The following is a 24,862-nucleotide window of genomic DNA, read 5'->3' as shown; positions in this document are numbered from 1 at the left end:
CCATGTTACTTGGTGCTTAAAATGGTTTTATGTGTTTAAATGAAGGGCGGGGAAGACCTCCCCTAGAAAGACTAGCCTGGGTGTGCCCTGCTTGGTGGCAGCGGCGAATTGTTCTTCCTATGGGTTGAGATCATTTTCTGAAGAGCAATCTTAAAGAAAGAGAGCACCAGGATCTTATTTAACACCTCCAGACAAAACTAAAAATCATTCACAAAGGTGAGGGGGATCACACACTTCCATAGGGCATGAGAGAGGTGGCCATTTTAATGACCATGTGTTAATTCAAATGATGGGATTTTCTTTCCTCAAGTGTCACCTCTGCTGAAGAAAATCACATCTGCTAATAAAAAAAAAATCATCAAATACCATCCTGTTAAGATGGGACTGCAGCAATGAAATAGCAGAAAATGGTACCATAATTACACAAATGGTTATCATCTGATTAAGTCCTACAAAATGTAATAATTTCAGCATCACTTAATTGAATGATTCCATTCTAAATGCTGTTTTGATGCAAATAAGCAGCCTGCACATTTGCCTTCCTCTTGATAGGTTTTCTAAGGAATGAACTATCCAAAGATATCTGCTCACTCATTTTCCAAAATCATGGTCTTTGGAAAGGATCTTTCTCTCTTTCCCTCTCCCTTTCCCTCCCCCCTCCCCCCTCCACCAGTGTGTATCCCTGTCTGTCCCATGATGCATTGTGGAGGTCATAGCACAAACCTAGAAGTCAGCCCTCACTTTCCAGAACTGACTTTCAGGCAGGATGTTTTCTTTGTTGTTCACAACCCAAAAGTTCCTCAGGATTCTCCTTTCTTCCTGATCCATCTTCCCACATTAGTATTAGAATTACAGTCACTCACACAAACATGTCTGGTTTTTATGTGATTCTGGAGATTTGAACTCAGGCCCACATATTTTCTTGGCAAGTTATTTTACTTACTGAATTGTTCTTCTTGGCCCTCAAATGGGTTTTGGTATAAAAATGTTGTTTATTTCAGAAGGCCCTAGAGTTAAAGTCAGTCATTCATAGACGAAAGATGTACAGAATTCCAAATGAGGAGTTCCCCAAATATGTGGTTTAATTTTGAAATCACATGTGTCTATCAGTCAGTGGTGGGTTGTGGTATTGCTTTTGCCTCTTGTGACTTTTGCAAGCTCATTTCTTCCTGCCCTTATGGATGTTGGAATTAGTCATGATGGAGACAGTGACATTTATTGGTTGCATTCTGCAAGCTGATGTCTAAAGCAGCTCTTGAACCTCACAATGGGCATAAATTAAATAAAGATACATCTTTAGAAGACAAAGATACCAGCACTTGGGTCTGAAAGTTATCTCAGTCATTAATTTGCTCAAAGACCTGAGTTCAAGTCCCAGAACCCACATAAAATACCAGGCATGGTAGCATGCACTTGTACTGGGAAGGTAGAGATAGCTGGCCAGCCAGCCTAGCAAAATCAGTGAGCTCCAGGCATGTGAGAGACCCTGTCTTAAAAAGAAAAAAGGTAGACAGTACCTGAGGAAGGGCACCTGGACTTTAGAGGTTGACCTCTGGCCTCCATATGCTTACCACACTTGTGCTTCCACACGTGAGTGTGCATGCATGCATACACATACACATACACATGCAGAGAGAGAGAGAGAGAGAGAGAGAGAGAGAGAGAGAGAGAGGAAGAAGAAGGAGGAGGAGGAGGAGACAGACAGAAGAAAGAAAGGAAGGAAGGAAGGAAGGAAGGAAGGAAGGAAGGAAGGAAGGAAGGAAGGAAGGAAGGAAGAAAGAAAGAAAGAAAGAAAGAAAGAAAGAAAGAAAGAAAGAAAGAAAGAAAGAAAGAAAGAAAGAAACTAACTCATATTTAAACCACAGTTGTTGGTCAAGAGCCACCTTGCACTATCTTTGGCAAATTCCCATCTTGACCTAGAGTTTTCTCACCTCCCAGGAATGTTCCCACATCCCACCTGCTGCATAATGAGGGATAAAAATTAATTTAAACTGAAGCCTGTGAAAATATAATTAGGAAGAGAATCTGATGCCAAAATAAAGTATGCTCCTGACTTGTGTAGGCAAATAGTTTTAAATACTCCATCCTTGGTATGCACTAAAATCTGTTTGTGTAGATGAGTAGAGCTGAGAATGAGCCCTTCTCTCATACTGCCCTTTTCTTAGCTTGGGCTTCAACAAGGACACCTTTCAAACCCACCAGCCCTACTCCCACCCCTTGGGTCATCGGCCCTTTATAGATCAATAAGCCTTGAAAATTGAAGCAACTTGGGGCCTGTCCACAGGGCTGGGGCTTTGAGTGAGACTAGAGCAACATGTAGCACAGTCATAAAATATAAAGAATTGTTTTTATCCCACTAAGTGTAAAAAACTAGGAGGTCAACAATAGGAAGCTGAATCTAGCCCTCAGGTCAATATGCAAGCATATGACTTTCTACGCTATTTGGTATAAAATAATGGTGGTATCACAGTCACCCTGAGCCCCTGAGCAGATCTTCCCACAGTTCATGCTGTTGCTGCATAAATATGTTTAATAGGAGCTGTGGTGGAGGTTGACTTCATCTGTCTTGATATTGAGACCATGTCCACACAGATGTAGTGGACTAGGAATCTGAGAACCATGGCATCTCTGTAAATGAACACTAGCCTGTAGTCAGGCTTTCTGTGTTCAGATCTCAGCTCCTCCATTTGGATGGTGATGCATCATCCCTACTGCCTCAGGGTGCAACTTTCTGAGTTGGGGGCAGTGCCATTCCCTAGCATTAGCCCAAGCATTCCAGGCCTATGTGTAAAGTCTTTGCAGAGGTCCTGCCACAGACAGTGTAGGTGTTGGCTGTTTTTATTTATTTGTATGTTTGGGGGAAGAAGACCACATGCATCTGTGTGTGAGCATGCTGGAAAGACTAGAGGTCAACCTTAGTTGTCTCTCCTTAGTCAATATGAGCATGGGATTGTTTGAGACAGGCTCTCGGGCTCTCGCTGGCCTAGGGTGGCTGGCTGCCCACTGCTCCCACAGGGATCTGCCTGTTTCCACTTCCTCAGTGCTGGAATTACGAGAATGGAAAGCCCATACCACCACACATGGCTTTTTTTCTTGGGTGCTTAGGGGTGAACTCAAGCCAACTTGCCTGTGTGACAGGCATCTTACTGAGTGATCCAGCTCCCCAGCCAGTCAGTCCTTTTATGATCAGTGTTATTGATGTCCACAGTGCCCTACTATTAGATTAGAAAGCCAAGGTTTAAGTGATCCTCCCAATGTTATCATTTAACACATATGTAAGTGTTAAACACCAAGTTTAAGGAAGCTTTCTAGCCCTCAGGACCCCATCTGTAAAGCACCAAGACTTCATAGCATTCTCTCTGACATTTCTTTTGAGGCTTTCCCATCTGGAGCTGGAGTAGTCCAGCTTAAAATGGTTTTTTGTTTGTTTGTTTGTTTGTTTGTTTTTGAGACAGGGTCACCTGTAGCTCAGGCTGTGCTCAAATTACTTATGTAGTTGAGGATGACCTTGACCTTTTACTGTGCTGCCTTCCCCTGGTGAGGGCTAGGATTTTAGGAGTGTTCCGTTATGCCTGGTTTGTGTGGAGCTAGGCTTGAATCCAGGGCTTGGTAGGCAAGCCCTCTGCCAACTGAGCACCATCCCCAGATAGGAGGAAATGTTTTTAATATGAGACTTAGAAATGTTTCTTGGTGATGTAGTTCACTGAGTACACATCATCGTCTCCTCATTCATTCCATTATGGAAAGAGTAAAAAAAAGACACTTTCTTAGAGAGTTATATTCTAGGAAAGGGTCATGAGACCTAAATATGATTCAAGTACAGTCCCTCATTCTTATTAAAATAACTTATGGCAAAGGGCTGTGACTCTGGAGGAGTTATAGCTCCTTGGACTTTAATGTTTCCTAATACCTTGGTGTGAATGACTCCATTAGCAAGTTTTAAAACCAAAGCAGTTAATCTTGAAATCATGCCTAGAACCAGGCACCCTGTCAGCCCTGTCATTCAAAACTGGGTTTGTATTCTGGAAATGAGCTCTCTTCATTAAGACCTGGAATGAAGCCGGACAATGAAGGCAAAGCAAAGTGTGCATACACGCTCCTACTCCAATGCATGTGTGCACATCCAGTCACAGTGATGCGCTTAGTACAGGGCATGCCATCATTGTGTGGGCTGCCAGAGATCTCTGCAGAGTAATGAATAAGAATGTCCACTCTCTTCTTGACGCAGGGGGCAGAGGTCGACGAAGAAGATGAACGAGAGGATGAAGAAGATGGAGTTGCTGACTCTGCGCTTCAGAGCCACGTGATAGGTGAGCATTGTGAGACCCCTGACTGACTCTCACTTTGATGCATTCTCGTGGTGCATTGCTAGAGGCCTTATGCCCCCCTCTATGGCAGTGGTTTTCAACCTTTGGGTGTTGAATAACCCTTTCATGGGGTAGCCTAAGACTATCAGAAAACACAGAGGTTTACATTATGGTTCTTAACAGTAGCAAAATTATGATTATGAAGTAGCCACAAAAATCATTTTATGGTTGGGGGTCACCCCAACATGAGGAACTATATTAAAGGGTCGCAGCGTTAAGAAGGCTGAGAACCACTGCTCTAGAGGGTAAGAAGTAGTACGTTTTCCTCAGAAAGGCTAGATGTCATATTAGTTACTTTTCCCATTGCTTAACAAAATACCTAACAAAACAGCTTCATGGAGGAGGGGTTTGTTTGGGGTCACGGTGCAAGGGTACAGTCCATCATGGCGGAGAAAACACGGATGCAGGAACATGAGACAGCTGCTCATAACACATCCACACTCAGGAAGCAGAGAGATGGACGCTGGTGCTCATCACACTTTCTCCATTGTATTCGGTCTGGAACCCCACCATTGGGTGGTGCTGCCCCCTTCTAAGTCAGCTTCTCACCTCAGCTAACCTAATGAGATTATCTCTCATCCAGAGGTTAGCCTGATCTTGATGATCCCTCCTGGGCATGCTCTGAAGCTTGTCTCTTTGGTGACCCAAGATCCCGTCAAGTTGACAATATTAACCACCACACATGCTATCATAAAACAAGTAGACTGGGCCTGGGCTTCGGGCTAGCTCAGTTGATGGAGTCCTTGCTTGGCACTCACATGGTCCAAAGTTTGATTAACAGTACCACAGAAGGAAAGCAAAAACAGTGAAGTTCCACACCTGTGAGGAAAACATGGGTGTTTGTAAAGCAGTACAGTGTGAACAGATGAGGAGTCTGTGCTTCTGTTGTTTAAATGGAAGTGACACTGGGAATGAATACCTTTTTTTCTAAGGAGAAAATCAACTTTCAGAATAGTCCCTTCTAGAATGATCTCAAGGAGCAACTACCACAGGTGTCTAGTGATGAAAAATATAGGGTGGTTGCTTTCTGAAAAGGAACATGTTTACAAATTTGAATGTTTCCCATATAGAACTGTCTTTATTTCTTGCCTGCTGCCGTGATAAAATATTCCGACAAAAGCGACTTATGAGGTTGCTTATGAGCTCCCAATTCAGAGGCATGGTCCGTCATTGTATGGGAATCAGAGCGGTGGGGCCTGGAATTAGCTGGTCACATCACATCCAGAGATGAGAGTGATGAATGCATGCATGTCCCATCTCCATTTGTCCATTTATACAGTCTAGGATATTCTGCCCATGGAATGGTCTGGCCCACAATTAACATGGGTCTTTCTACATCAATTAAAGTAATCAATATACTCCCCAACAGGAATAACCATAGACAATCTTCCCAGGCAATTTTAGATTTTGTCAAGTTGAAAATTAACACTAACTGTTACAAGAACCAAATAAAATAAGTAAATTCACTTGTCAAAACCTTCAGTGCAGTTTTCTCAACATTTCTGTTGACAGCCCTAAATATAGTTAGACCTGAATTAACTTCAACTTGTTAGGTGGCTCTTTTTTAACAACAACAACAACAAAAAATTATAATTATTCAGAAAACCTGATTGCTGTCAGAGGTAAAATGAATCCACAAGGACACAACAGTTGGCTTCCTGCTCAAACTCCCTGCAAGCTCTACAACCCTAAAACCTGCCCAGTTGTGTGTGTTAAAGTTGTACATGACAGCAGACATGAAAAGCACGTTCCCAGTGAAGTGAGATTCATGTGCCTTATTTCTCAACATCTGGGAGGAGGCCATGATGGAAGAAATTTCTGTGACTTTCATGTTTGTGAGGAGACTGAAGAAGCAACTGGTGTTCAAATCCCCAGACCACCTTGGACATTTGTGGCATTCAGGGTTCTTCAGGAGATATGAGTAGCTGTGAGCGTGGGTGTGCTGCTAGTCACCTCAACATGGGATGATGGGATGGATAGTCCCTGACCACATGTAAGTGTAGCAAGACAGTACCAACATCTCAGTTTTTCTTATTACTGAGTTAAAACACCCTGATATAAGCCACTTAAGGGGCAAAAAGTTTCTTCTGGCTCATGGTTTGAGGATACCATCCTTCATGCTGGTGAAGACACCGCAGCAGGATCTTGAGTCGGCAGGTCCCATTACATTCACCATCAAATGTAGAGGAATGATGAGTGTATGCAGGCCAGTGCTCAGCACCTCAGCTCCATTCTCCAATTCTTGCAGCTCAGGATCTCCTACCCAGGGGATAGCCCCACCCACAACTAGGGGTCTTCCTCCATCATCATAATCAAATAATCCTCTGTGAGCATGCTCAGAGCTTAGGCTCCCAGGTGATTCTAAATTCTGTCAAGTTGAAATTTAACACTAGCCATCACAACTGAATGGTGAGTCCTAAGGCATGATGTAGGTGGCCAGTATCCAAGAGTCTTTGTGTCCATTGCTTTCCCTGGAATGCCCTTAGCAGCCTGCTCCAAATACTGCTGGCTCTGAATGCCCTATTTTTCCAGCATCCCCAGCCATCTTCAGTGAACTATAATTTACAGTGTGTCTCAGAGTGTTGTTGTACCCATTCAGCTTAATGAGACCCACACACAATTATTATTCTTTTCATTGGTAATTAGGAATACAAAAGTCTTCACAAACAGCTGAATGATTGTAGTCGGAATCAGATTATTATTCCAAGACATCCTTTTATTATGGTTGTCAGTGTGAATGGATTTAATTGGTACCAGTTCAGCATAGTTAGCTAATATGCAAGTTAAATATGGTTTAACAGCCTTCAAACATGATAGTCTATAAAGCCTTGCTGAATCTCCTTTTTTCCCATAATGAAGTCCTTGTGTATATATATATATATATATATACAGTGCTGTGTCAGAGCACGTGCCAAATGTGCTCAAAGCTCTAGATCCAATCCCCATCATTTCAAAATTTAAATAAAGTTCAGAAGGACTGGGAGTGTAGTTCAGTTGGGAAGAGTGCTTGCCTACTAGTCATAAAGCATTGTAATCCATCTCTAGCATCACATAAACCAAGCATGGTGCTGTACTCAAGGTTATCCTTTGCTACATAGTGAGTTCAAGGCAAGCCTGGATTATATAAGACTGAGTCTCAAAACAACAACAACTTAAAAAAGCAAAGAAAACAGGAGAAAGAAGGAGTAGTAACAACACAAATACACGTGTGTATACACCCACATAGATTGTCAGAGGCTGACGTTTGCTAGAGAACTACAGTAGTGTAAGTATTGTTAGTAGACCTCCAATGCCTTTTAGATCGCCACCATTTTGTATGTATGTACCTTCATCTGTCATTAGAAAAATGTAAAATCCAATCCCTCAGTCTTGCTAGCTGACCTTCCAGTGCTCTGTGACTTCAGATTCTGGACAAATACGCCCTTTCTCAGCACTCTGCTGGATGACTATGCTTTGGAACACTGATGTGAGTCACCTGACTATGCTTCTGATGAGTTGTCTGTGTCATCGGATCACCGTAGACCCTCCTTCATAGTCATAGCAGCTCTGTCAATAAAATGCTGTGGCACAAGCAGACAGCAATGGCATCAGCAAATCCTGACCCAATCCCTCAAATAATAAAGTCATCCATTAGAGAATTCAGAGTCCTGCGATAGTATCATCCAAAGCCCTCTTTAATGTTACCTCCCTATGCTGTCAACAATACCATGTAGGTCTCCTGTTTTCAAACCCCTGGCCTTGGGTTACAGACTGAGTCCTGTCACTCTAGGCATGCCCATTGAGACAGAAAGTGTGGGGAAGGTTAAAACCTTCCAGGTTCTCAGTGGGCTGTATATAATACAATGTCACTGAGAAATGGATCATACAGCTAACCTTAGCTGCAAAGGGTGCTGGGAAAGTGCACGCATCCCTCTCCAGCTTCTGTTGTATGAAGCGGCAGAGAGAAAAAGATTGATGCCAATTCTGAGCTAGCTATCAGCGGGAACATTTTAAAGGTTCTCCCCATCTGGGACTAGATGAGAGTCACTAATATTTACTACTCTATCTTTATCCCATCATAGTGACTGAGAATATTTATTTTCCACCCTGATGTGCCTAAGCACAGTATTATCATATATTTTGCAATATTTTATAGCCATAATATAATATTTTCAGTAACAGTACCTGAACAAATCTAAGTATATATCTCTTCCAAAAAAAAAAAAAAAAAAAAAATCAACTACCACCTTTTCAACAGAGAACAACCAAGAAAGTTATGGTCTGAGGTTTGTGTGGCTGTAGTTTGGGGTGATTGTATTATTTTAATCAGCATGCCATGGGTTAATTATAAAACAAAATATTGTTAATTAAACTGGATCCAGATTGAAATGCCAGATTTACAAATTAAGGGGCTGCAGCAATAGCCCAGTGATTAAGAGTACTTACTGCTCTCACAGAGGACCTGAGTTCAATTCCCAGCACCCACATTGGGCAATCCAGAGCCACCTGTAATTCTCGCTGCTAGGGGACCTGACTCTTGCTTTCTTGAGAACTGCACTTCCAGGAGCATACACTCACGTAGACATACATACATGTGCATAAGTAAAAGTGACAATTTATGTTACAAATTTGTGAACCAAGTAAAGTGATGGTACTGGATTTAAAAAACAAAACAAAACAAAACAACAAAAAACAAAAAACAAAAAAAAAACCACCTAATCCTTATGAATGTCAAATTTCTGTGTTAATGAGCAGCAAGAAAATGGCCAGCCTAATTTACTAGAAGCACCAGTACAAATGATTGTCTTTCCTGTCCTTTAACTACGACAGACTTAGCCTATCCATTATCCTAATTGTCTCCTAGTGTTAAGCACTTTCAAAAGAATTGAAATACTGTTGTCTTATATTGAAATTATCAGCCAGTAGGGAGAGATAGTTCTGCTGATAACGTTACTTTGTCAGCATGAGGACCTACCTGGGCTTGATCTCCAGAACCCATGTAAAAAGAAAATCTGGGTGTGGTGGTCCATGTTCCTAATCTCAGCAGTGGGAAAGTGGAGGGACTTGTAGATCTTTGGGCTCACTCCCAGCCAGCCAGGCCTCCTTGGTGACTTCCAAGGAGAGGCCCTGTCTCAAAAATCAAGATGGGTGCCACCTAGGAAACAAGAATGAAAGTTGAACTCTGGCCTTCATACATATGTCCACACATGAGCATATACGCCCACACATGAACACACATGAACACACACACACACACACACACACACACACACACATACACACACATGTACATAAGCACACAAAAGAGAGAAAATATCAGCCAATGATGAACTTCAAAAATAATTCACATGGTTGCACGGTAGCTCAGTGGGTGGCACTTGTCACCAGACCTAGTGGCCCAGGTTCAGTATCTGGGTCCCACAATGGGAGGGGAAAGCAGAGTCCCACAAGCTGTCCTTTGACTTCCACACATGTGCTGAGGAATGCCTGTACATATACATATGCATGCAGAGAGAGAGAGAGAGAGAAGAAAGGAGAAAGAAAGAGGGAGGGAGGAAGGGAGGAAAGAAGGAAGGAAGGAAGGAAGGAAGGAAGGAAGGAAGGAAGGAAGGAAGGAAGGAAGGAAGGAAGGAAGGAGAAAGAAAGGCAATAACTAACTAAAAGTAATAAAAATGTTAGAAAATTCCCCAAGTAGAAACAGGGTATTCAGAAATTCTTACGAGAGAGAGATCTGTTAGGATTTTGAGTAAGAAGTTATACAGAATCTAGCAGAACCCATAAAAACATAAGACATAGGAACAACAGCTGTCTAATAACCCTGTTAGTAAACACCTCAGTGGCTGAAGGTTGAATGAGCCCCATCTGATCTTGCCAGCTGTGTAGGTATGTTTCTAGTCTCTTCTGTAGAGGCTTGCCAATACCAGAGCATGGCAGGACAGAGGACATGACCCCACTCTAACCATCCAGCCTTCCCTGGACAGCTTGTACCACAGTGCCTTGAAGCTTGCACTCCTGTTTTATTAAATTTGCTGTTTGACGATTTCACACATGTGTATAAGACCTCCTGGTTACTCTCACCCTCTATACTTTCTCTTATCTCCTTCATACCTCTGCCAGCCCCCTTCTCCCTTCATGGCTCTTTGTTTGGTTTTCTGACCAGCTGATTCGGACCAGGCTTTCTGTGTAACCGTAGGTTGGGAACTAGCCATTATGGCTGATGCCCAGTATCCATCAGTGTCCAGTAGTTCAGCAGGGAGAAGAGCTCCATAAGCCCCTCCCTGAACCATGACTGCCTTGTGCAGGCCCTGTGCCGGCAGCCACAGCTGCTGTGAGATTGTGTTAGCCACGGCTGTGTCACGCCCAGAAGACAGCATTTCACAGACTTTCTCCCCATTTTCTGGTTCTTATGTTCTTTCTGATTCCTCTTCCATCATGTTCCCTGAGCCTTAGAGGGATGGTATAAATATCCTGTTCAGAGAGTTCCCCTTGCTATCCCAAGAGCTGATATTGCCCCAAAGGGATTCTTCTAGCCCAATATGTTTCTTCCTCTCCCCTTCCCAAGCCTGGGCTGACTTACAGAATGGGCAGTGATCAGCAGTCCCGTTAAGTGCCTTACCTCCATAAACCTGTGCATTTCCATTTTCCTGGGAGGTCTCACCCTCTTCTTCCTGTCTTCTCCTAGTCGTCAGCTGATATGGAAAGATAAGCCACATCACTACAGAAACAGATTAATCAGGACTCTCTCATGTCAGATATTTGCATTACAACAAGCACTCAGGTAAACGTTTCTCCCTAGTTAAGAGCAGTTCTTGGAAACTGTAGGTCTGAGGCAATCAAAGTATTTGTTTAGGCAAATGATGGGGTGAGGAAGAAGGAAGCCTACAAGGCCCACCTTATATAAGGAACAGAATAGAGGGGTGGGTTGTTTTGTTTTTGTTTTTTGCATAAACTTACTTCTGCCATAAAGCTTAAATGGGAGGCGCAGTTATGTTGAGCCACATACAGTGAACTTGAACCGGCTAGGACAGGGTCCATTCTACCTCTCTAGGACATGGACTGCTTCTTGTTCCTCCTTCATCATCCTCCACTGCCAGTGTGCAGTTCAGTGGGGGCAGAAGGGCCAGAGGAGTCCTAAGATGGAGGAATGTGACTGTGGAGGTCACGCTATAGCAGGTTCAAATGAGGGCAAATGAGCACAGGACACTCCCACAGCAGAGGGGGAAAGGCTTGGCTGGGTGCCAGTCTGTTAGACGTGTGCTGGTGTCCTTGGCTGTCAGAGGATATGAAGGCCCACAGGTTCTTCATGTGACTTTGCTTAAATTGAGAACGAGAAGCAGGAGAGTGGCACCTGATGTGTGGTATCCAAACCCTGATAGAATATACTTACCCATAGTTGCCCGCGGTGGATCTTCCCGTCTGAATTTTGCCCATCACATTAACCCCAAGACTGTATTCTTCCAACCAGGAATTACAAGATTAACTGAGAAGCCCTAATTTTCAGGGGTTTGAACAAGAGTAGAATTTTTTTGTATGTATGTATTGTGTATGAGAGAATATTTGTGTGTGTGTGTGTGTGTGTGTGTGTGTGTGCACGCGCTCACACACATGTGTTTGTGTGTGTGCATGCATGTGCATGACTGGATATGATCATATGCACATGGCTGAATGTATGTGTAGAGGCCTCAGGCACTCTTGTACCTGAACACATGTCCCCATACAACCCGGTACACACAGCCATGCACGTCTGCTCCCTGTCTACTCCCACACACTAACTAAACTAAAAAGACTTCATGTCAAAGGCCACCAGGATTCCTAATGATAATATAAGTCTATAATATTTGAGAAAAGCATTAGCTCAAGACAAGAGGCAATTGCTATACCCAATCAGGTGAGGACTTTAGCAAAAGGCAGAAGGAAAAATTGAGTTACTGATGCCATGTGACTGAGAAAAGAGATAGAAACAGGGTGCTCTTGGCTTGAACAATAGATGTACATCAGAAAGAAAAATTGAGAATTTTAAAGAAATCCTTTGTAATGCAGAGCTGACCTGGGCACCTCTAAAAATATTCTACAACACAACTTTTAAAAATCAATTTATTCCAGATATTTCTCCACATGACTCTTTGGCTTTTGTTTGTTTGGGTTTGTATGTGGTTTTTGTTTTATTTCATACTTTTTGGAGACCAACTCTTATGTAACTCTGGCTGGCCTCAAACTCTTTGTATAGCTGAGGAGAACCTTAAAGTCTTGGTCATCCTTGCCTCTGCCTACTGAGTGATGGAACTACAGGAATACACTACTATACCTCACCTCATCTGTATGGTGCTAGGGATGGAATCGAACCTAAGGTTTAATGAATACTAGGCAAGCATGCACTCCATCCACTGAGCTACATCCTCACCTACCTTATTATTTTTAATTGTCACATAATACTTCCTAGTATTGCTATGAGCACATGAGTGTGTCATTTATTTTCTATTAGTAGTTATTTAGACATTGTCGAACAAACTGCAGTGGGCCTTCTTTTTACATAGATGATATTAAATATTTTTGGTCTTTGAAATTTCCATACATTTTTGCTATGTACCTCGATCATACCCACCCACCATTATCTCCCTCTAGCTCCCCTCAGCACTCCTCACCCCATCTCCCTCCAACTTTACATCCTCATTTTTATTGTTATTAATAATCCACTGGACAATTTTTTAATAATTCATAGACATGAACCCAGACCTTAATGCTTCTAAACAAAAATCTTTGTGTTTTGAAAGTAGATGTCGCCCAAGAAAATAACTTATCAATGTCAGTCTTAATTTCTTCCATCAGCCCGAGGTAGACTGGGAGAAGCGTGGTTCAGCCATCATCTTATCTCTGGTGCAGTGTCAGCTCCACTCATTTTGTGCAGGATCAGATAAAAGGATGCTTCCTTTATCTTTGCTCCGCCACCCTGGTGCAGCTAAAAGCTTTTCAAGACGGGGGAGGGGCAGAATGAGCTGAGAGGTTAACAGGTTATGAAGCATTGTCCCAGCCAAGCCAGAAGCACTGAATCAATTTCCAATATGTTTCTCACAGAGCTAAAAAACCTATGCTCTGGAGATGTTATTGTTTGATTACAAAAGCAGGTGGAATTTGAAGAGAGACTTTCATGCCACCTTGATAAACAGTCTCTGCCTGTAACTCGATTGTGTCAACTCCCAGATGGAGGCGAATGATGCTTTCGGGTGACTCTCTGCCCATCTGCAACTTAGCACTGAGCTCTCCCTCCTCAAGAGCTCATTGGGAAGGAACTCAGACTGTGCAAGAACTTGTTTGGAGTCCGTCTCAGCCACCCCACTTCCAAATGAACACATTGCATTTCCAAATATGTCAGTCCCCCTGGCTGTTAACCTGCTCCTCAGAATTTCCCCTGTGCTCAAAGCAGATAGTTCTGATTTAAAGCAGGTATTAAGGCCAGTCCCTTTCCTATGTAATATTTGTTTTTATTTCAAGACAAATCTGCTTCTTGGGGCTGTAGAGATGGATGGTTCGATGGTAAAGAGTGTGTGTGCTCTCCAGAGAACCTTAGTTCCGTTCCTAGCACCATTATCAGGAAGCTCACAACCACCTGTTATTCCAGCTTTGGGGGATCGGACTTCTACTTCTAGACTCTGCCAGCACCTGCGCTCATGTGTGCGTGTGCGCGCACACACACACACACACACACACACACACACTTTAAAAATAATGATGAAACTTCTCAGGGCTGGAAAGATGACTCATTAATAAAGTACTTGCCATGTAAATGCCAGGGTCTGAGTTCAGATCTGCAGAAATCATGTAAAAAGCCAGGTGTGAGACCTGTAGCCCCAGTTCTGGGTTCTGGTGAGTCCCAGGTATTTTCTGGCAAGTCAGTCTATCCAAAACAGTGTCCTTCAGGCTCAGTGAGAAACACTGTCTCAACCAAGTGGAGCTCCAGGAGTCCAATTGTCGAGAAAGAGGAGGGACTGTAAGAGTGTGAATTGTTGAGACCAAGATTGGAAAAGCACAGGGACAAATAGCCAAACGAATGGAAGCACATGAATTATGAACCAAAGGCTGTGGAGCCCCCAGCTGGATCAGGCCCTCTGGATAAGTGAGACAATTGAATAGCTTGAACTGTTTGGGAGGCACCCAGGCTGTGGGACCAGGACCTGTCCTTAGTGCATGAGCTGGCTGTTTGGAACCTTGGGCTTACACAGGGACACTTTGCTCAGCCTGGAAGGAGGGGACTGGACCTGCCTGTACTGAATCCACCAGGTTGAGCTGAATCCCCAGGGGAATCTTGGCCCTGGAGGAGATGGGAATGGAGGGTAGGGGCTAGAGGGAAGGTGGGGGTGGGAGCAGGAGGGGGGAGGACAGGGGAACCCATGGCTGATATGTAAAATTAAAACACAAATATAATAAAAAAAAACTCTGAAAAAAAGAAAAATTAATACAACTGATAAAAAAAATAAGGTAGAAAGCACTAAAGGGAGACTCCTGAAGTCAACCCCTTACCCCCACATGCACCCATGCAACTGAGCCCACTGGTACACAGACACAAGGAATTGCACACCCTATAAACACACAAAAATGAAACTTCTTGCTGGGCGGTGGTGGCACATGCCTGTAATCCTAGCACTCGGGAGGCAGAGCCAGGTGGATCTCTGTGAGTTCAAGGCCAGCCTGGTCTACAGAGCTAGTCCAGGACAGGCTCCAAAGCTACAGAGAAACCCTGTCTCAGAAAAAAAAAAGAAAAGGAACTTTTCAGTGCTTCTCATATACAGTGCTATGTACTGTATGTGTACTGGCTACTTACCACTGTGATGAAATAGTTGAAACAAACGTGAGGAAAGGTTTGTTTTGGCTCACAGTTTCAGGGGACACAGTCCATGGCACCATATTCTGCAGTATGATGATCACAGCATTTATATAGAAGACTAGACTATCTTAAGAATGGAAGCATTGATTTGTCATGAAAATTTCTGTCTATAACCCTTACGTGTCAGGAAGAAGACTTGAGTCTTCTTTCTGTCCTCAAGTACCACATTTCCTGAATGAGTGGATGAAATGACCAAGGCACCTGAATGCCAACCATCAGTCCCACAACCACCTCTTACTCAGAGCCACACCCATCTTTTGAATAATGTCCTCCCTCCTAGCCTATCCCTTGTCCTCCTGCTTCACCCTTTGTCAGCTTCTGGTTGTCAAGAAGGCAATCATGGAAACACTATAACTTCGCCACAGGTAGGAGTGAGTCACCTTCATTCTCTGGTGCTCAGACCTCAAGGCTTAGCCATAAACCAATTTCATCAGTTACTAAATATTTATTAGGCTTTGACTCATCCCAGGCAATTGTGCTGAACCCTCCAGGGATATGAAAATGGAGTCTGGGTTTGATGAGCTTCTCTGATCTGATTCTGAACCAAGATCCTTATTTGCATCTTTTTTCCTTAAATTTAGTGGGAGATTGAATCACTCAATCTCTTGCCTTGATACTGGACCACAAGGAAAGGTCAGTTTCCATGGATGGCTTGGTACTTGGAGGTTGGTTCTTACCCCTTAGGGATTACCAAAAGGGCTGTATGGCTCTAAAGAGTCCTATCATCACAAAAGATCAAGAACTTACCTTGTTTTGTAGTTCTTCAATAATATGAACTTATTCTTCCTGGCATCCTGGAAAAGACAAATAATTTCTTTTAAACAGATGGCATGTGGAGCCATTGTTTAAATGTCATGTCTTGCCACTGTTTACTGCCCTACTTAGTAAGGGAGATATTTGCATTTTGGATTCACTTGAGTGCTGAGTATATGACGTGAGAGAGAAGGGAAGCTTATTTGGGTGTTGTTTCCTAATAAAACCCTTCTGGTGCTGGGGAGATGGCTCAGTCTAAAACGTGCTTGCCACACAAGATAAGTGTCCCTGGAACTCACATAAGAAATCCAGACATGGTGACAAATGCTTATCATCTCAATACTGGGGAGGTGGAGACAAGGCAGGGTGCCTTGGTCTACTTGAGGAGTTCCAGGCCAGTAAAAGACCCTGTCTCAAAAACCCAAGACTGATGGTGTATAAGCAATCACCCAAGGCACAAAAATGCATGTGCACCTGAACAGACATGAACATGTGTATGCACGTATGTGTGTGCAAGCACACAGGCACACACACACAAAAGAAAAAACACCTTGGCTTTTACAGTTAGATGTGGTATTGACAGATGATATAACTATGACTTTTTTGTCTTCTTTTTGTGACAGCTATGGTATGGCCACATAGGTATGGCTCCCATAGACTTAGGTTTTGAATGCTTGGCCCATAGGAAGTGACACTATTAGGAGGAGTGGCCTTGTTGGAGGAAGTGTGTCACTATGGAGATGGGCTTTGAGGTCTTATATACTCAAGCTACACCCAGTATAGAACACAGTCTCTTTCTTCTGCCTGCAAACCTAGATGTAGAACTTACAGCTCCTTCTCTAGGACCTGCCTGCACATTGACATGTCCCACCATGATGAAAATGATCTAAACCTTTGAAACTGTAAGCCACTCCCCATTAAATGTTTTCCTTTATAAGAGTTGCCATGGTCATGGTGTCTCTTCACAGCCATAGAAACTATGCTAACTATACAGCTAAACTATATGCATTATTTTTTCACCTTAATAAAATACCTGGATGAGTTGTTTTTAAAAGATTCCTTTTTTGTATACATCTGTGCAGGGGTCTGTGCTTATGAATGTAGATCCTTTTGAAGCCTAGAAGATGGGTTGCACCCCCTAGAGCTGGAGTAACAGGTGGTTGTGAGCCATTGGACATGGGTGCTGGTAACTGAACCTGGGTCCTCTGCAAAAGCAGTGTACACCCTTAACTACTGAACCATCTCTCCAGTCCAGGATAGCTTTCTTTTTAAGATTTTATTTTTATTTTTAATTATGTGTACACTGAGCCATCTATGCAGCCCCAGTAGACTAGCTTTGCTTAATTCTTCACAGTGTTTTCCAGGATTATAATGAGATTTGCAGCAGTCTAGTTTAGTTTCCCAATAGACTCGGTGACAAGGATTCAAGGTCAAGTAAATTATCAAGAAGTGCAGGAAAGAGCAATAAAGGACATCCGGCAAGGAAGAAAAGCAGCCAGTAAGAGGCATGCTGTCACACCTGCTATCCCCACAATGAACTATTTAATTTGCACCACTCGGGACAAAATGAAACTCATGTCCTCTTGTTCAAAAATTATTTGAGGGCCAGTGAGATGGCTGAGGAGGTCGAAGGGCTTGCTGCAAAAACCTGACAATCCGAGTTCAATCCCTGGATCCTACTGTAGAAGAAAACTGACCCACAAAGTGGTCTTTTGACCTCCACATGTGCCATGGCATATATACACCTGTGTGCACAAAACATACCGTGTGTGTGTGTGTGTGTGTGTGTGTGTGTGTGTGTGTGTGTGTGTGTTTAAACACACATAGTGATAAATACAATAAAATCTTTAAGTTACTGAGAATTTTAATGGCTGGAGAGATGGTTCAGTTGGTAAAATGCTTGTCTTGCATGGATGAGGACCTGGGTGCAATCCATAGAACCCACAGAAAACAATAATGATGAAGAAGCATGCTCTTGTAATCCCAGAACTGGGAAAGAAGAGGAGGATCCCTGGGCTAACTGGCCATTCAGACTAGCCTCCTTGGTAGAGAGATACTGTTAAAAGAAAAAAAAAAAGTTAACACTGTCTGAGAAATGACAGTCAGAAGTTGTCCTCTGGCCTTCACACACACATATATCTCTGCACACATAGACACACAGACAGACTTTTAAGATAGTAACAGCAGACAGTGTGATAACACAGGTGTCATACATGTCATTTTCCATGCTGCTGTGTTAGGTGACAGCTTAGCCTGTGAGGAGGTCTGGAGTATAGAGCACAAGGTCTTAGCATTCTTCTTCCGAGGAGTCATCCCCACTTCCTGTAGATACAGGGTGGCTCTTGGGGTAGGCTCAAGCAGTGGGGTCAAAGGAGAGTAGGCAGGCCACCATCAGTACCTAATAGGCTACCAAATGCCAAGTTATAGGTATACATCTACTTGTACCCAAAGCAAGGCAGATGTCTCTAACAGTGAGCCACAATATAGTAGGCACCCCTGTAAAGTCCTGCAGTGGCTAATCGCAATGGCCAAGTTAATGAGCTATAGAATGGCCCAAGACACAGGTGTCTGGACTTGGCTGTGGGGGTGTCTTCATTACATTAATTGAGGTGGAAGTCCCACCTACTCTGGGTGGTGCAGTTTCTCTGGGCTGGAATCCTGGAGTGTGTGAATGGAGCAGTCACTGGTTTCTGCTTCCTGACTGTGAACAGGACGTGAACAGATCCTTCCCGCTCCTGCTGCCTTAACATCACAGTCATGACTGACTGGGACTTCGATCCATGATCTAGAACAGAACTTTTGTGAGGAGGCAGCAAGAAAAGGAACAAGACGGGTCCCCCCCCCAGGAAAATGCTCACCTCTGGTCTTTTTTTTCCCAAAGATTAATTATTTATTATTTATTATGTATACCAAAGAGGTCACCAGATCTCATTACAGATGGTTGTGAACCACCATGTGGGTGCTGGGAATTGAACTCAGGACCTCTAGAAGAGCAGTTGGTGCTCTTAACCTCTTAGCCATCTCTCCATCCCCCCTCTGGTCTTTTCATTGGCTGCCTGCTTCTTAGTCAGCTCTCAAGACACCTGTCAGTTCTACATGTAGAAAGTCAAACGTGAGTGAGAGGAAAAACAGAGAGAGGCCGTGATCTTGTGTTTCTAAATCACAGGTACATTTCTTTGCAAATGTTATAGCCGTAGAGAACTAGTTTTTTCCCTCATGAATCTCATTTGTCTCCTCGGGAAACAGACCTAGGATTAATCTCAAGCTATGTCTACAAGATCTGAAACCTCTATCTCAGAAACATTCAGAAAGCAGTTTGAACATTATTTCATCTCTAAATTGTAATCGTTTCTCTTAGAGCATGGGGAAAGGACCTAGGGGGCTAGTTTATGATGACATGTTTGCTGCACAAGAGACAGAACCTGAGTTGGATCCCTAGAACCATCTAAAAAGCCAGAGATGGGGGTGTGTACTTGTAATGCCAGTGTGGGGAGGCAGAGACAGGTAGACTCTGGAGTCTAATTAGTCAGCCAGCCTAGCTCACCTGCAAATTCTAGACCAAAAAGAGACCCAGTATATATATTTAAAAAAAGACAAGATGAATTGTTCCTGAAGAATGACACCCAAGAGGTAGACCCCTGACCCACATGTACACTTGCATACACATGTATAATCATATATACAAACACCTACACATATATGCTAGGGCAGAGATAATGTTAACAAGTTACTATCTGATGAGTATCTCGTGGATAATGTGCTTGTGTTCTTTGAGCTGGATGATGTCCCCATCCCATTTCCTCTCTTTTATCATTTATGTGAGTTCTCAGCACCAGCGTCTTTATTACTGCAATGGTTTATTTTATGGATTTTATGTGTCAATGTGAAAAAGTTATGAGGAACCCAGATGTGTGTTCAAATGTTGTTCTAGGTACATCTGTGTGTGTGTGTTGGGCGTGAAGTTAACTTTTAGATTGGTAAATGGGTGGTAAAGCAGGTTATTCTCCTTAATGTATGCTTCATCCAAACAGTGGGAAACCCAAGTAGAAGCTGATATTCCCATCATCCCCAGTGAGAGAAAATTGCTCTCGCCTGCCCTGACTTCAAGCTGAACCATTGTATTATTGCTTCTATTAGGGTCAAGGCAAAGAATTAGCTTTTCCGGGGTCTTGAGCCTTCTGGTCTTTGGTTTGAAGCTGTGCATTAGTCATCCTGGTCTCCAGCTGGCTGGCTCACACTGCAGCAGCTCTTAAGACTTGTCAAGCTTTATAATTATGACAGACACCTCTCTCTCTCTCTCTCTCTCTCTCTCTCTCTCTCTCTCATACACACACACACACACAGAGAGAGAGAGAGAGAGAGAGAGAGAGAGAGAGAGAATACACGTTGTTGGTTCTTTCTCTGGAGAATCTTGACTAACACAATTACACATAATTAGACATCAACAAGATAATTAGGATATCAGCTAGAGGAAGTTGAAACACTGTCAGCTGCCCAGGATTGTTCATCTAGGCACAGGAAAATCGAGCTAATAGATTGGACAGAGTTGGGGAGAGACTTCATGTGCCAGAGTTCAACCCACATCATCACCGTGTAATCATCACCGTGTGCTTGAAAAGTGGAGCAGGTGGTCCTGGTGATATCCAGTTATTAAAAGCATCTTCATTTGCTATCTAATTTCCCATGATCAACAAAAGCAGACACTTTTAAATAAGATCTGAACTCAAAATTCACCTTGTCGTTTTCTTTTTTAAATGTTCTTAGTGTGTATGGGAGGTGTATACACATGCCACGGCACATGTGTGGGTCAGAGGACAACCTCGGATGCTTGGGTCCTTGCTTTCCATATCTGAGGCAGGGTGCACCAGGCCACTGGCCCCGTGAGCATCTGGGGGTGGGGAGTGTCCCCTGTCTCCATCTCTTCATAGGAGCTCAAGTGTCACAGACACACACTAAGCATGCTCCAGGCTACTTGCCTCCATGAGCATCTACAGAACTTCCTGTCTCTATCTCCCTGCAGGAGCTCAGGTGTCACAGACACACACTAAGCATCTGACTTTTACATGGGTTCTGAAGGATCTGAAATTGGATCCTTATACTTGTACAGTGAGTACTGTACCCACTAAGCCATTTTCCTAACCCTAAAAGCACCTGTTCACATCATCCCAAGGACCCCAGTTTAGGGAGAGTCTCCATCCTGGATTATCTCCTGCCTACATACAACATGATTATTCATTATGCAGGACTGGACCCTTGTGAGAAAGAATTTGTGTGTTAAAGTGAGATGATGGCTGCAGCCATCAGTAACTCCCACCGGTCACAAAGGGAGTTGCTTGACATGGTAGGGCACCGGCTTCTCAGAATTTTAGGCACAGTTGGCATGTGTATAGTTTAAATATTGTCTTGCTCTTGAAGAAGACTGGGCTACAAGGGAATTCAGGCTAACACCATTTTTTGGAGACTGGGAAAATAACTAATCCTTTAAAGTTTTTGCCTTGTTAGCATGAGGACTGACGTTCAGTACCCAGAACCCATGTAAAATAACTGAACATGGTAGTGCACCTGTTAGCCCAGTGCTGGGGAGGTAAGTCAGGAAGATTCTTGGGGCTCACTGGCAAGCCAGCCTAGCTCTTTGGGGAACTGAGGCTCCAGGTAGGGATAGACCCTGTCTGATACTAACAAAATTGTCCTCCATATGCATGGATATATATGTTTGTACACACATACACACACCAGTCCTCACACAAAATCCCCCTCCTCACCCCCTACCTCCCGCTTATTAGCCTATCCGTATATTATGAAGATCCCACAGTAAGTAGAGTTTCATTATGCATTTACCCCAGATCATTTTTTTTGTGTGTATGTGGATATTAGTTGGGTTGAATTTTATAATGAAATTGCCAGAAAGGACAGTTCACTGTGGATAGGATCAGAAACTCTCACTGTTGAACAATCCCTACATGAGCTGGGCGTGGTGGTGCATGCCTGTAATCCCAGCACTCAGGAGGCAGAGACAGGTGGATCTCTGTGAGTTTGAGGCCAGCCTGGTCTACAGAGCTAGTCCAGGACAGGCTCCAAAGCTACAGAGAAACCCTCTCTTGAAAAAAAAAAATCCCTTCGTGAGAAAGCTAGGTGTCCATTTTGCTAATGGTGCAGGAATCTTTGAGTCGAGACAGCTATATAGCATGAGTAGTGTGTGAAGGAAGCCTTGTAGTAGACGCAGACAGAATAATACTAAACAATAAACCATGCCTATTAGTGAGTTGTGTTCATAAGAGCACTAAACACTGATGCAGGATGGCATTCTTCAGGCATTTGGTAGAGAAGCTAAGACAAATCCCTCAAAAACAGAGGGTGTGGGCTGTGGGCCTCACACACTTGTCTCTGCCCCCCGGCACAGTGGATCAGATCTAGCTACACAAACCTTTGGAGCTCCAGCTTGCTCCCTTCCTCTTGGGCAGTGAGGACCCCACAGAGGAGCCCTCTTGGCCTCTGCACCCCGATCCTTCCTTCCTCTCCCCTTTCTCAGGCCTGTTTGAAGATAGAGGGGCTAGTACTCTAAGTGTGCAGTGGCTCTTTAGTTCACAGGGACTTGTCAGCACTTTATTAACTTGGAGCTTTTGACTTCCTGCTTATTCCCAACCTTCAGCCATGCTGTTATCATTTTCCTTTCCTCTTCCCAAGCAGCGCTGCTTATGGAGAGGATGTTAAGTTTGAACATTCCAGTTAAGGCTCAGCATCCCCTAGCTGCTGCTGCTTCCCATGCCCTCCCCTCTCTCCCTCCTCTCCCCCATCCTCCTTCTCCTCTTCCCTTCCTCCCCCTCTTCTTCCTTCTTCCCCTTCCTGTTCGCTTCCTCCAACCCCCATGGATCTTCTTTGTCATAGTTACTTTTTCTGTTGCTGTGATGAAAGTGTCCCGACAAAAAAGCAGCTCTCAAGGAGAAGATATTAATTTTGATTCACAGCTCTGGGGGATCCAGTCATTCTTGATGGGGAAGATATGGTGGCTGAAGCAGGCAGATGGCTGGTCACATTTCATCCACACTTAGGAAGCAGAAAGTGAGCAGGAAGGTGGGGTGGGCTATAAAACCTCAAAAAAGCCCCTCCCCATCATCTCCCTAAGGCATCTAAAGGTTTCACAACTTTCCCAAATGGAACCTCCAGCTGGACACCCAGGGTTCAACCACGTGAGCCAATGCCCATTTCACAATCAGTGAACAGCAACGCCCTCCTGATACCCTTCCTTGCTTTGAACCTGCTTTCCTGTGGTAGCACACCCCTCCTCATGCCCTACTGCTGTTCTCCGGTGTGAACGAACCAGCAGTGTCTCCTACACATCTTTCCGTGTCTGCGTGCCTCCGCGCAGTCCTTTCTAAAGAAGCAGTTGCTCATCCTGTATTATTCAACCTGCAGTGACATCACTGTCACCCTCTTGGAAGGCCATGTTATGAAACAGCTGAGGATGGTATCAACCCATATTCTCGATAACATCTTTCAATTTCTTATGTATTATCCTTGGATCAAAATGGTGCAGTTTCTCATCACATTTTCTGCCAAGTCTTGTTTATTTTTCCTAAACAAAGAAGAAAGCCAGAGGGGGCAGGGGGAGGAAGATTGAAACCTCAAGGGCAGAATCCAAGATGCTAAACTCATTCCTGAGCCTTCATGTCTTCCATATGTCAACACTGGCGTTTTAGAGACCAAAATATAATGTGCTAGAAACAGAACCGAACCTGAATTTGCCTGCAGAAACTGTACCTCAGTTTCTGTTCAGCCCTTCTCAGTTAAGGGAGTCTGTGCTCTGCCTCTGTGTCCTTGAGTCATGTACTTCCCCAACTTGGGTGGTAATGCTGTGAAAAGGAACTCACAGTGCCTCTCCTGCCCAGTTATCTTTAAAGGAGAAAAACAATGCTACCTCTTCCACACTCTCTTGTGTGACCCTCCCTAGGGAGATGGGACTAAATGTCTGTTTCCCACAGATAGAGTTCCAAGGACCAGCCAAAGAAACTGTCTGCCATCACTCTAGCTTAATCACCTCTGAGGTTACTGAGGTCACATACAGGGATATTAGACTTCACTCATGGCTGTCATAGGGTGCGTGTGGTTCATGGACCATGAGTTGGGATGAATTCATTCCTTTAAGTGTGTAGTGCAGCAAGTTTCAGTAAACGCATTCAGATATGGAACTGCTTCTGAATTCATGGTTTAGGTTAGTATCACCCCAAAGTAAATGTTCATGTCCCTGAACAGCTAGACCTTCCCTTGGGGACATTCTAACTTGCTCCCTATCACTGGAGTGCCTCCTGTGCTTGAATTTTATAAAAACATAAATGTCCTGAGAGCATCAGATATTCTGGATGTGGCCTCTTAGTAAGTGTGACTCACAGAACCTTCTGGACTAGCATATCATCAGTGGGATTTTTGCTTATATACTTTTTTATATTCTGCTAATTAGAATTGTATAGATACACCGCAGTTCATCTCTTGGTTTATTACTTGATAGACAGTTCAGTTGTCTCCAAGGTAAACTATTTGGCAGAAAGTCTCCCTAAACATTTGTGCAGAAGTCTCCAGGTAATTGGACACATCATTTAATCTTGGGTCATAATGCTATTGCCTGGTTCTATGATAGATAATTAACTTTGTGTGCACATGCCAAGATTTTCCAAAATGCATTTATGACTTTGCATTCCCAGTAGCACATGTCTCTTGTCCCACCTGCTTGCCATTATTTAGTATTTGTTTGTTCAGCTTTGCCATTTTAGTCGATCTATTGCAAGGTGGGGTTTTGTTTGTTTTGAGGTAGGTTTTTTTATGTGTATATATGTATGTGTATGATTGTACGTGAGCATGGCATAAATGTATATGATCTATGCATTTGTGT

At 43.5% G+C, this 24,862-nt stretch overlaps 1 protein-coding gene across 1 annotated transcript in view; it reads left to right on the top strand.

Moving 5' to 3' along the window:
* Nckap5 (NCK associated protein 5) overlaps positions 1 to 24,862 on the top strand; it is a 918,845-nt gene that overhangs the window by 808,977 nt on the left and 85,006 nt on the right. Inside the window, exon 14 of the mRNA XM_036202994.1 lies at positions 4,229 to 4,310. Within this exon, the coding sequence (XP_036058887.1) occupies positions 4,229 to 4,310 (82 nt within the window). The remainder of the gene's footprint in view (positions 1 to 4,228; positions 4,311 to 24,862) is intronic.

The sequence above is a fragment of the Onychomys torridus genome, chromosome 11 (assembly GCF_903995425.1).
Source record: "Onychomys torridus chromosome 11, mOncTor1.1, whole genome shotgun sequence".
Classification (NCBI taxonomy): Eukaryota; Metazoa; Chordata; class Mammalia; order Rodentia; family Cricetidae; genus Onychomys; species Onychomys torridus.
This window is presented reverse-complemented; position numbering and strand designations above follow the sequence as displayed.